We start from the raw sequence: 13,028 nt of genomic DNA, 5'->3' as shown, positions 1-13,028 counted from the left end.
GAACGTTAGTGCAGCGAATGTCCTATACTGATCGACGAGGGCGACTACACTCCTGGACCTGCAGCGCAGCTGACTCCACGCAACCGCCAACCTGGCAGAGCAGGTGCGCTTTTCAGAAAAGAGATTGGTACTGTGTTTTGACAAGACAATGTTACGGCAAAAAGGGAACTCAGGCAAGGGACATATTTACATTGACCAACGCTTCCGGCTTCACGTTTTGTGGAAGTTGCAGACGAAACTGACATGACTGAGAGAGAATGAATATGCACAGCCGAAAGAAGCACCTCACGGCCCGAGACATCCTGACGGGGGAACGTCTCCTGAAAGGCTGAAAAGAAGGCCGGCCGGCCCTCCATATTCTTGGGAGCTTCGCACAGCTGATTTCACGATTTAGATGCTGACGTGGGCGCTGGCGGCGACCGCTTCGGTCGCCGCAAACAAAGGACGTGAGGGTTCATCCTGCACACACGAGTCGCACTGACGCAGAGCCAGGATATTTGTACCCGGGCGCAGTCACTGAGCAAGGCAGAGGCCGTGCCGCAACCGCCGGACTTGCAGGCGCGGCGAACACCAAGAAACGAAATTTCGCCTCTGTCGCCGTAAGAGAGTATCGCGTTGCTGCGGGGGTCAGTGCTTTCCTCGACGGGAAGGAAACAGCTTTGCGGTGCGAAGCGTCAGGAAGACTTACGGGTATATATAATACTGTTCCCATCCAGGGGTTTGCTGAAGTTGGAGGACATTATACATGTAATTCTCGTCAATGAACTTTTTGGGGTCCTTCTTGAGCTCCTCTCGATAAAGATCATACTGCTGGGAAAGAAAAGTCACAAACAGCACGCTGAGATGATGATTCCCTTCGGCCTCCTGGAGCGGATATTCCCTTGTGGAGCTCACCTTCTTTGTTAGCGTGACATCCCTGCAGCGCGCAGACAGATCGAGCGAAAACTTCTGATCAGTTCTTCACGACATCCAATATGCCATGCAGGACTCATACGCATAGAGCAGTGACAGCAGTTGAGACGATACAGGAAATTTCCGTCACCACCGATATTTCCTATACGGGCTGGGTCTGTCTCTGTGGAGTGCCCGCAGAAGAAGAGAGAGCGTGCACGCGAACAGGCCCGTATCCGAGTGAACCCTGCTGTGAGGCTGGACAACGTGAACTTTGTAGAGAGTCTGAGGCCATCGGACTTTCACTTGCGCTATCCTCAAATCAGAGATGCCCCCAAAATAGAATGTATTAGCAGGTATCTCCTAAAGATTAGCTTCTCCACCGACTTTGCCCACAAAATAGTTCTGCGGATATCAGGTGCTGTGCCGCCCAACGGGGCTACGCGATCGAGTCTTATTGAGTTACCGGCAGAGCTTCCATGGCAATACGACAGCACAGTTCTCTATGGGCCAAGCAGTGGCGTCAGCAATATGTTTGCACCAAAACAGAGAACAGGTAGCAACTACCTTTCCGGCACCATCCGAAAGAGCATAGGCGTGTGGGCCCGACCCTCCAGGCAAGGCACACAACTCAGTAGTTTGATCCCTGGTCTTCCGAACCCTCGGGCATGTAATGACAACAAGGATCCCATTAGATTAGCTACATACGGTGTTCTCCAGATTAGACGGAAACGTGTAGCTCACTTGTACTCATACTTATCATCCTCATACTTGAGCGAGTGAGCCTCACGCCCATTTCCACATGTGTCGCGCATCTGCGAGAAGCAGTGGCCGTGCAACCGGTACTCCCAGGTTAAAGGATTCATCGAATCCTTCACAGTCCTTGACATTGGACCGACGACGGAAGTAATGACGTGCTAAATGGTAGCAAGCCAGGACTTTTCGTTCCGTTAGCAGAATGCCGGACACACCGATCGATGCGAAAACACCACGGTCACTCGATCGACATCAGCGGAGCGCATGAAGAGCTGTCCATGCAACCTGACACGCTCGCGGTTCACTATGCCAGAAACAAAACAAAGGAGAAAAGGCACAAGCCATAGGCAGTGACATCAGTTTGTTTACTCGCCATGTGCCGGTCACCCGGCCCCCTGGCTGACCCAGCTCACTTCCGTATCTTGCAAGAAAAAGGACGAGCTGCTGGTTGAAGTGCTGCGAGAAACCTGATCCAGGCCCAGTCGGTTCCGACAAGACCTAGGGTGGTACTGCGGAGCGGACTATGGCGCACTTCGCATGTCCGGCATGGGGTGGACAGAAGCTGCGGGTTTCCACTCAAAAGATGTTCATTAAGGATCAAGGGCCCGTGGGCTTTTTGACTGTGAACATAGCAACCCTCGCTCGTTCCTCCGGAGAAGCACGAGCAGACGAGGAGTAAAACCATGGGCTGGGAGTCGGCTCACACATCAGTTTTGGGTTTTCTGGTTTGCGCGACCTACCAGCACGCGGAACATCGCTTCCTTAGTAAGTCACTGAGATAAAGACCGCATGTGGAAACGGGGACCCTGGCTGCTCTCCACGTCACGCTTTACAACAGATATACCCGCCACGGCCGTCGGGCTCCACGATGTGCCTGACTAAGAGAGCGGAGCAACCCGTTGAGTGCCAACAACTACCGACGCTTGACCCGCGGAGGAGGGTTTCGAGAGCCGACTAGACTGCTGGCTACCGGCACTCTATAAGCCGGACATTGTCGTCTCCGGGGAGGATGGATACAAGAAGCAAATTACTTACAGAGAGTTGACTAGTTCTCCTCTCTCCTTAGCGAAAGACTCACTCCTTCGGCCAGCGGCTTGACTTCCCCGGGTTTGCGCGAGCGCGCCGAGAAAGTTGGCACCTCTGAACGCAGTGCAGACGGGGTAGGCAGCAGTCGGTAAGTTGCAGTGGAGAGGCGAACACACGGGGGAGTGTTGTTCACGGAGTTCGACTTCCGGGGCTGTTGTCCTGGCCACTCGAGTCGTCAGACTCCGTCCGGCACTGGCTGTTTACGTTCAGACATCACGGGAACGTGCGCAGCCCGCAAGTACACACAGTACGGTACTTGGCCTTACCACCAGGACTTCTAGCTCGGCTTTTTCACTCCCGTGTTCGGTAGACGGTCACTAACTGTAGCGACGACGGTGCCACTCTGCACAGTCCCTATGTGTGCTGGGCGGCTTATTACGACCGCCAGTGAGCCCGCTGTCGTGCGTCAGTATCCGTGACTGTGTTAGGGACTGTGTGTGCGAGGAAGAACCCGAAATAAATTTCCTGAGTCTTGACGATGACTGTGGCTCTAAGCGTATATTATGCCAGCTTGATTACTGGGGCACTGGAAGTGCATACAGGAGTCGGGCGTCTTGCCCGTGCGAAGTCCTGCGCGGGCCAGGCTGATTACAGCGAAGCGGGAGCCGGGCCGGAGAAAGCGAAAGATGCACAGTATTACTTCCCTGGGCTCACTCGAAGAAGACAGCCAATGTCCCGTAACTGTAGCTGCAGTATTTGGTATTGCCGTTCTTACCCTGCGCTCGGGGGGAGTTGAAGTCCTTTGTTTTTTTTTTTTTACGATGCGTTTTCTTTGTGCACTAGGCACGCCAAATGGTGTCGAAGGGGCCCCGCGGTCGCCGTCCTCCTTCGCCTTTCTGGACTCCTCCGAGACAGCGAAAGGTCACACAGGCTCCGCAGCGACATGTTAGCAAGCATGCTAAAATGCATGACGAGATCGGGGAAACGAGAGTGTAGACAGTTGGTTGGAGAGGAGCTGCTGCCTCTTGTTTTTTGTTGTGGTAGCTTCGCATTGAGTTTCTGGTGGACGGTGGAACCCTCCCGAAGTTTAGTTCCTCCAACCGCAGTGGTGACACGGGAGTCGCCTGGCCGTAGCAGCTAGCGGGTCTTGCCTTCGCAACCCATCTCTTTTTACGCATCACCTTTTCTTTCCCCGTGTCCGCGATGGCAGACCCCCGGTCCGCTGACCAACTAGATCCCACGAAAGGCGAAGGGCTCTACTGTGCCGTTACTACTGGCTTCGCCAAAGCGCGGGCTCCTGATGGGCGCATCTTATGCGGTATGTTCTCCGGTGTCAGACCTGCGGTCAGTGCCCCACTGGTTTATGAAAGCTCCCTTTTTGTCCAGTGAACGTCACCTCTCTCCACGCGGGTCCGTGTACTCGTCCCCTTTGACGTACTAACGGTGTTTTCTGGCTGCTGTCATCGTGGTCCAGAGAAGCTTCGGCTGTCGGGGACATCAACATTGTCTGCTTGTAGCAGTTCTCCTTAGTTCCGTGCACGCTTTCTTCGCGAAGCTGCAGCCTTGCGCGGCCCCCTATATTCCGTGCGGAAAGGCTCAGTCCTGAAATAGCTTGTTCTGTGTCCGGCCTGCCGATCAGCGGCGCTTTTTACGTAAAAGTGGAGGCAGCGGCCAACATCGTTTGTTGGGGAGCATGTAGAACAACCAGTCAGGACAAGAGTCTCTTGTTTTTAGCCGACTTGTGTCACGCACTCGCAAATGCGCAGATATGACGTGACGAGCTAGCGTTCGGTTTTTCTCCAGGAACGTTGCTGCTATAGGACGCGCACCTCTGTCCTATTCACTCAAGGGATGTATACCTGTCGTCCCGCTCCCGTGGGAATGAGGCGTTTCTATACCAGCCATAACCGTCTCCTCGATGTACGTACGCGTAACCGTATATCGTGCACCTGTTTGCGCGTCCATAGGACACACGAGTGTGAAGTGCAGCACAGCTGGTGTGAAGCATTTCCTCAGATCGCTGCGAATCGGCTGTCGTGTACTGAGAGTTCAGACTTAACACCCACGGTCTCCCGTACAGACTCGCTGTGCATAGGTGTGTACTTGAAGGACCGGGGGGGGTCTTCGGCAGCAGGAGGACCCACTCCGCGGGCTGTCTCTTTCCGGTGGTTATGCTCGTTTTCTTACTGTAACCAAAGCTCAAGTGCGAGTGTCTGGCATCAGGAGTACCACGCGGGGAGAGCCTCAGAAACATACTTTCTATGCCTGCGTAACAGAGATGCAGAAGATGCGGCTGCAGTGGTTCACCCGCTTGTTACACGAGACAAGAATGTACATAGGTTGTTTAGGTTCTTAATTTTATGATGATGCTGAGAAGGCGGCCAACACTGCAGCTTCTGTATCCTGGATGGCCGACCAGATTTTTGGGGTTGGAATCCCATAAAAACCGCCGCATGATCGTGTTTGGTCCTTGCAGTCCCACTAGCCGAGGCAGCGAAGACAATTATTCCGGTATACGATACTGTCTTTGGTGGAGGCATGGTGTCAAATTTACTCAAAGTGAGTTGCGACGTAGTTCCTTTCACATGTCTGATCTTACCCTCGGTAGGCACATCTTGGGTTTCTTCGCTGTCGAACAGCAACCCGTAGTCGGGCACGCGAGCCCCGTTTCCTGGGTTGAGGGCAACCAAGTGCAGGCTCTCAGAAGGAAAGCCGTGGATACAGATCGCTTCGTGCCTTGAGGTGGTGTCATCTTCCTTCTTCGCCTCTTGGTATGAACCTGTGACATGGGCGACCGGTGAGATGGTGCTAGTTCTCGTGCCGTGGGTCGGGAAGAGATGTGAAAGGTTTTTTTTGGAAAGCTGTGACACTCCGGTAGTTCTGTCCTTGGTCCGACGTCGACGGATAAAGAGGGTTCAGAAGACCCCGAAGGTTCATGTTGGACACGTATTTATAGATGAGTACTGCGTGCGCGCGCTACGCGATGTAGGGAAGGTGTCGACCCTGTTGTACGGAGCTCTCATGAATTTCTAGTTACGTTGCTCACAGATAGGGGCATGCACGTGGATGTGTGTAAGAAGGTTTGGTGGAGCGCCGTTGAGCGTTCGGCTGGTGGAGAGCCTGCACTGGAAGCGGTGACCCCAAGAAGCAGCTTCGTAGGTTTGGTAAGAAAGTCAGTGCCAGGAAGGATGTTGAGGGAGTTCTGAGGCACCGGAGTGTATGCTGTGTACAATCCCAACAGCTCAGCAGTGAGTGTGCTAACCATACCCTCTCCTGCCCTCGGCCTCTCTTCTTCCCCTTCTTTCGTGTAGAAAGATTTGGACAACTCAAGTACGAAGGTGATACAGGCGAGCGCTAGGGATCAGGCCAGTATTCCCGACTCGGGGCCGATAACAGTTGATATGATGATTGCGTGTGAGGTCAAGCAGTCCGGAGTGAACGCTTTACGGAAAGACTCGGAATGTGGTGTGAAGAACCTTCTGTGGATGAAACGTGCCCTAGATTTCGTCGTGGGCTTTCTGGAGAACGTCATTTTCAAGATGAAGGGCCAAAGTGCTAAAGAATGCGCTACTGATGTCTACAAGAGAGTACTCAAGCCCTACCATGGTACATGCATTCACAGGAGCAATTCTCGAAAGGTTTGCTTTTTTGCATGTTTTTCGTCCTCATCCTTCTCTATCAGTTATCTCCGTTGACCGTGGCTGTACGGGGTGTGCGCACCATAGTACTGTTGCGTGACGAACCGCAGGTTTGTGATGTAGTTAGTAGCTACGATCCTGGCTAGCGAACTGTCGGCTTGCTTTCATACGCGCTTGTACGAACGTACCTCCAGAAAGGTGGACTGAACCTGCAAGGACTGCCTGCGTGAAGGTATACTGTGTAGTGCTCTGAAATTCGTCTCGACTTTTCCGTCACACAACCACGGAGTCGTACTTCCAATGCTGTACTCCGTGGCAGGGTGGGCTGACCAGTTTTGTTGTGTCTCTGAAGGCCGCCTCTTTTCTGACATTTCGGCCAGGGTGGCCGCCGTCTCTGCAGTGCAGCAGGGTTTTTTTTTCAGCCTGTGGTCTATACTTTCTGTTCAGGATTCATGGTGTCGAACGTTGTCACCCTCGCGTTCGGCCTCTGTCCAACGCGGGAAGAGCTATGCAAGTACGTCTCAATAAATTCTTAACTACCGCGTATAGTCCTTCCTAGATCAGAAACACGTGAGCTACGTCGTAGGTAGTTTGCTATGAGGTCCGGCGGCTCTCTGCAGTGGGTTGAGCCCATCGTAGTTTGCGTCCGTTATATTGTCCGTTCACGAGTTTTCCTCCTGCGTTTAGGCGTAGAGGAGCAGTGCGAATCTCTCGTGAATTCCAAGAGAGAGAGCAGTCACGGCTAACTTCTTCCCCACAGGATTGTTCACTTTGATTTCTCAATGCTCTCTTAGGATGTCCTCGTTTCCCATCGCCGTCTCGCTTGCTTGTACCTGACTGGTTATCGGTTTAGGGATCCAAAGGTTCCTCTGTAAGACTTCTGTCCCAAAGGGCTTTCAGTAGTGAGCCTGCACTCTCCGCGTTGGACGATTGTCATCTCACTGTGTCGCGTGCGCTGTGTGCTTGGCCGGCCTGTACCCGGGGGGGGGCCGACTATATTTTGTGTTCAGGAAGCTCGGTTTTGATGACGAGGCTGTCGTTGAAGACCGCGTTAAGAAGATCTCGGAAGTCTGCCGGTAGGGACGCCTTATGAGGCCGAGTGTCCTTTTTCCAGCTAGCCTGTGTATGCACAGCTTGCCAGAGTTGCATAGATTCACCCCGCACGTTGGAAACTGTGTAATGCCTTGTACCACACTACACGAACGCAGGATCGTCGCGTTCGCTGGAGAGTGGTTACCGTAGTACGTGGCCGCGTGGACCTTCACCTTCTCGATGGTGTTGTCGTAGAGGGGGGAGGGGCTATCAAAGCAGTCGTGTGGTAAACACTCCGTTTGAAGCAGAGTGACATTAATTTGTACAAGCAACCACTTGAGTTGCCTCAGCACGGTCGGCGTATCATGTGAAGTTGTTTCTGTAGGGCCGCGCCTCACTATGGCTATCGTTTGAGATCACTGGGGCAGCACGGGAACGAGACGACACGAGGAGCAGTACCTCCTGGCATCCCACAGCACTGAGCATGCAAAATCCGGTTCTACAGCGTTTGAGAACACGATCGAGGAGGGGGGGGGGGGACGTCTCAGACAAGCGAGGCTGCGACGGCCCATACAGGCCTGGCAGAATGATGGTAGCGGTAATGATTTACAACTCGGGGGAGGTACATGTGCAGACACTGAGTCGTGAGTCTACTCGAAGGACAGTTCGTCTAAGCTTGGCGTAGTAGCTCGTGTCTACCCCTGGTGATACTGCCCGGGGCGTTAACAGTTCTGGCATTTAGGCAGGCCGACGTCGGTGACAGGCCCAGCAAAGGAGGCTATATAGTCTCAGAGTCACACCCCAGACTACAGTGCAGTTGTAGGGTTTTCCTACAGGCACAGTGGTAGTGTCACTGTTGGACGGAGCCGCTGTAGGAAGGAAGAAAGGGTGATTGTCCGAGAGAACACTTCCCGGGGTATGATGTGGCGACTTGTCTGCTTGATACTTTGTGCCCAATGGTGTGGAATGCTCCGCAGCCCGATGCTTGACGAGATTTCTGATCTGCTGGAGAGGTCCGGTTGTAACTTCCCCGACAAGGTTTAAAGTGTAGCTCAGATCCCTCATTCCAGTGCAGGCGAGCTGCAGGATAAGTCGTGTGACATGAAGTGAAACTGGCACGCGCTCAAGGTTTATTTCACTGCTTGTTCATGCAGGGTACGCGCGCTACAATAAACAGTGTCGTTTGACGGCGTTGTCGGTTTCGGTTCATTTCGCTTTCAATCTGAAGTAGTACATTTCTTGACTGTGATCGAGCGTTAGGCGCCCGTTTCTGAACGGACGGGTTTTGTTGTAAAGGTGGTACGCGACGAAGGATAAAGGGTCAAAGGAAACTGTCACTGGCACTCTGCCCGGGTGCTCTCCGCTGTGCGGTGCGTAGATCACCAGTAGTCCGAGAATCAGAGCTGCGACTCTATCCTTGTGGCACGTTCGGGAACATCAGACTCAGTGCCGTAGTCCACGTGCATAGACACGCAGTGCACACGCACGACGACCATTCCGCAGCTTTCTCTGACCGCGGCTTCAGCACCCCCGGTGAAGACGTTTTCTTGTTTGCTTCGACGCCTCTGTGGGCGAATTCCTCGGGGAGAATTCTGTCGAGTGGTACTCGCCTCGTGTCGCGCGGTACACATTTTCTTTAGGGGCGGATGTCACACTCGCTATACTCTTTGCAGATTGGCACTAATGGTCGCCCGACTGAGTTCATCTTGCCTAGAAGCCTGTTCCTTAACCTGCTGGAGGGAAGAAAAAAGGATATTCCGTTTGCGATGGCAGTAAGTGGGGAGAAGTAAGCATTTTCCGGCAGACTTTCCGTGACGGCTGGCGGCAGCGGTTGAAATCCAGATTTTGGAATAGACGTTCGCTCCTCACCGATGACTCAAGCACACGCGAAACCGAGAGGCACCGGTCCTTTGTGGCCAGCACACACGAGAAAACACTCACATGGACTCACGCGCATAAGGGTGGAACAACCGGAGTAAAAGAAGAGGGACAGTATATCTTTCCCTAGCCCTCTAAGGGAACTGTTCTGCTTCTACGGACAACCCGGGTTACGACAAGGGTTGTCGAACCCTCGGACAATGCAGGGCAGTGGAGGCCACTAAGAGCGTGTGCAGCGTCCGCAGGTGGATAGGGTTTTCGGAGTGTGTGTCTCTATGTCGAAAGGGTTTGTACACCGAGAACGTGCCAGCACATAGGGCGTTGCCGCGGTGCGAAGCGTTGCTGAACGGCAGTGGTGTGCTGTGTGTTGTGGTACACTGGTACGACACCACCTAACGCACAGCGAGTGAGCGCGGCGTGGCGCCCGCATGTCTGGCATGAAGTGTCTTCGTGAGGACCACACAACTCTTACGAGCTACGCGCCCGCGCTCCTCGGGAAAAACTGAGAAAAGCGATACAAGGACTAGCGCGCGTAGCTTTCTTGTCAGCAGCTGTCCCGACAGAGCAGCATGGACAGAACTAAAAACAGACCCAGGCACTTCCGGGTCAGAAGATTGACCTGGGCGCTCCGCTACCGTGACCTTGTGGATCTGCCGGTGAGGGTTAGGAACGCTGCTCTGCGGCGGAGTCCTTTTCCTGAGACAGACAAGATAATGTACCAGCCCCGAGGTGCTAACTGCGGTCGCCGTGCCCAAGGGTCCAAACTTCGTCTCCGTTCCGGACTGAAGGGGTAGTGCAGGTGGACGGATTGGACAAGGTTTTCTCCCATACTTCAGATCGACCGCTGTGAGGGTGGTCGGCCGCGACACTGGAGTGTCGAACAGAGCAGACAGGTGTTTTGTTCTTTCCTTTCGCCGGATTGAAGGGGAACCTTGCAGAACCTCTGAGTCCGACAAAAGGGCCAGCAAGTGCAGGCCGAAGGCTGAATGCCGTTGTCGTGCGCAACGAGTGTAGAGATGTCGGTGTTGTCCGTGACCGTGTCGGGCACGAGGAAGCGCGCTGCTGTAGCTGAAGCTTGGTACGTGGCGCTATCTCGTGCTGCGACAAAACCTCGCCTCGTGTTCTTACTGCCGTGTCTGTGACTTGCTTCGCGTTCCAGTCAGTTACCGGACATCACAGAGCTGCGTCGACCGCCCCTCTGCGGTGGTTTCCAGGGGCAGCCCTGGGTGCCCAAGGAGAGATCGTGCCCCCGCGTTCATAACGCGACGTCGTTTGCTCAACAGTTGCGAAACAAAGAGCATCTTTTTCTCGATCTAGTGTACTGACAGCCCATCGCCGCGGCGCGGCCACTTTTCTCACTCGCTCGACGTCAGGTCGGACTCGTTCCATCAAGTGCAAGCGTGCTCATGCGCATGCGACCTGGCAAAGAGTCTCCCGCTGTTTGGGTGGGCCGTCTTTTCGTTTCTTTAGACCAGCGGACCAGAGCCCTCCGTCTCAGTTGAAGAACGGAACCCGGTGACAAGGCTAGCGAGCGAGAACTTGGTTCACGAGGACTGGCCGTCAAGAGATGAGCCACTGCGCTGTTGTAATTCTGTGGCGGTGACCGCACGTACGCTCACGCGCACAAACCGCTGTGTAACAGCGACTACCACTCAATCATAGCTTCTTTCGGTTGCTATCTTGAAATGCCCTCGGACGCCCGGCAGGTCGGTGACTTCGTGCGGGTTTCCGGGGGGGCAATATCGTCGATACTCGCAGATTTCATTCAGATTTGTGCGGAAACTCTCCTCTGCTCGGCCCTTGAACGCTAGCCTTCTTGTCCCTCTGGTTTGGTGACTGTTCAATCTTTGGACTTCCGACCGCTAGCACTGTCGGTCTCTCATGCCTTCTTCTCGCCTCTGATGCTTTGAGTATTTCGTGGCGTCCCGGGAGCAGTTCGTCCTCTGACGGTAGCCGTACGTCCCGCACGACACGAAGCTCCCAGCGGGGGCTGGCATTCATCTTCTTTGGACATCCTCTGGCTTTTGGGATGCCGGGATTCTCTTTCGTCCGCAGGATGGTGGGGACCAAACAGGGAAGGGACAGCCCGGCGCAAATTGCGAGCCCAGGCGCTTGCGCTCCGGAAAGCAAGAGTAGTGCAGGTGAAAGGCTGCGCCGCGGCCGAAACGGAGAACCTGGACCAACGAGGAAGCACAGTCCGGTGCCAAATGATGACACGACCTATGAAACGGCCCGAGGTCCTGAAACACCCTTGTCTATAGACCCGTTGGATCCCTTGGTGCCTTCCTCGATCTCAGGCCAGTCACCGACAGTGCCTGAACTGGCGGCCTCCATCACCAGTGTACCACGGTTGGAGGGTATTATCGAGTCACTGTGCCACTGTGGTGTAAGAATACCGGAGATCCATGTGCAGCGAGAAGCGCATCTAATAACGTCGTCTTTGGCCTACCCAACTCTACCCCTTTTCCGTCCGTGGTGCGATACAAGGGACAGCGATGTCGATGCTCTGGAGGACCATGGGTGTGTCGCATTCACCGTGCCTGGCTGCTCGTACCCCGACCAGAGAAAGCGATCTGCCGTCCCCTGCCGCCATTGTCTCACTGACGGATACGCGGCACTTGCAGGCGAAGCTGTCGCAGCTGCTGCTTCGACTGTACGCGCAGTCAAGATTCACTATGGGCCTTGCCCAAGCGAGGCTTCCGAGACTGCGGCTAGAAGCGGTTCTCTCCGAGTGTCACCGCAGGGGCAATCTGCAAGGCACACACCCCCACAGTTTTCTCCCGGCGGGACCCGGATTTACGAAGGCGACCATGGATGCTCTGACGAGCCGATTCTTGTGCTTCTGGGTGGGCCGTCTGGCACAGGCAAAAGCACGCTGGCGCCACTAGTGACGCACCTTTTTCTTCCTCAGGGTGGCGAACCGGATTCGCAGCCGCCACATGAGGAAGGAGACGCCGCGTTCGGGAATGGGGTTTCGTCTCAAGCGGATCTGTGTGGGGAATCGTGCGCAGTTGTCTCAACAGACCACACAAGGGAGGTTTTACGGGCTGTAAGCTGGGGTCGGAATTCGCTGCTTTTCCGAAGCACGTATGAGCTCCAGGCTATCGCATCGCAACAGCTACAGACAAGTTTGGAGTGTAGTGACAGACCCGCTGCGTGCGAAGCTGTTGTTCCTGGTGCTGGTGACCACCAAACTTGTGGAACCGGTGACGTGTCTTGCTCGAATGATCGGAGTGGTGAACAGCCACAGATATGCCTTACGAAAGGGGAGGAAAGCGCACAGGTAGTGAGGGATCTGCAGTCGGAGATTGAGAACAATCTCGATCCCTTTTCGTCCTGGTTTCCCCACATCTGCCCTTCCTGCAAAGAACGGTTTCCGTGCCCCTCCGTGGTAGGCCTGCTTGAACAGTCTGTACTCCTTCAACGCAGAGCGCTTGCTCCTACGATCCATAGTCTTATGACAGGAAGTAGGCGAAGACGACCTCCATGCACACGCAGCAGCAGCAGCCAACCGAAGAGGGAAGGGGAGGAGGGACAGATTGTGCCGTGTGGACAAGGGCTGAGGTTGGTCGTTGTGGAAGGAGTGCATTTGACACCCGCATTTGTTAGACATCTACAGGTCACATACGGTAAAAGGTGTGTGTCGTTCACCGTATATTTACATTCACGAGATCAGCATGCCGCGCGTCTGCAACAGCGACAAGATGATGGTTCTCCTCCGACTGGCTCAGGAGCTCGGGTTTCCGAGGCCTCAGGCCGAGAAAAGGCTTCCGTACATCCGGCCTTGATTCAGGGTCGTGCAGAACC

At 54.4% G+C, this 13,028-nt stretch overlaps 3 protein-coding genes across 3 annotated transcripts; 2 read left to right on the top strand and 1 right to left on the bottom strand.

The window, feature by feature from the left end:
- Positions 1-284: 284 nt before the first annotated feature.
- CSUI_000054 (cyclin-dependent kinase regulatory subunit protein) lies at positions 285-2,093 on the bottom strand. Its single transcript, XM_068060289.1, has 3 exons — positions 1,636-2,093; positions 685-916; positions 285-459 (listed from the first exon to the last, which is right to left on the bottom strand). The coding sequence occupies exons 1-2, from the start codon at positions 1,779-1,781 to the stop codon at positions 685-687; spliced, it is 378 nt and encodes a 125-aa protein (XP_067927737.1). The 5' UTR covers positions 1,782-2,093; the 3' UTR covers positions 285-459.
- Positions 2,094-3,598: 1,505 nt separating this feature from the next.
- CSUI_000053 (glycolipid transfer) lies at positions 3,599-8,510 on the top strand. Its single transcript, XM_068060288.1, has 6 exons — positions 3,599-3,991; positions 5,150-5,232; positions 5,985-6,279; positions 6,759-6,825; positions 7,322-7,387; positions 8,321-8,510. The coding sequence occupies exons 1-6, from the start codon at positions 3,877-3,879 to the stop codon at positions 8,385-8,387; spliced, it is 693 nt and encodes a 230-aa protein (XP_067927736.1). The 5' UTR covers positions 3,599-3,876; the 3' UTR covers positions 8,388-8,510.
- Positions 8,511-10,522: 2,012 nt separating this feature from the next.
- CSUI_000052 (uncharacterized protein) lies at positions 10,523-13,028 on the top strand (the record flags this gene model as incomplete). The annotated part of the gene is made up of 1 exon (XM_068060287.1): positions 10,523-13,028. A coding segment is annotated over exon 1 (1,776 nt), but the record flags the coding sequence as incomplete, so codon positions are not given.

This window comes from Cystoisospora suis, assembly GCF_002600585.1.
Source record: "Cystoisospora suis strain Wien I chromosome Unknown contig_23, whole genome shotgun sequence".
Lineage (NCBI taxonomy): Eukaryota > Apicomplexa > Conoidasida > Eucoccidiorida > Sarcocystidae > Cystoisospora > Cystoisospora suis.
Note: the sequence above shows the minus strand (reverse complement) of the source record. Positions and strands in the feature narration are given on the sequence as shown.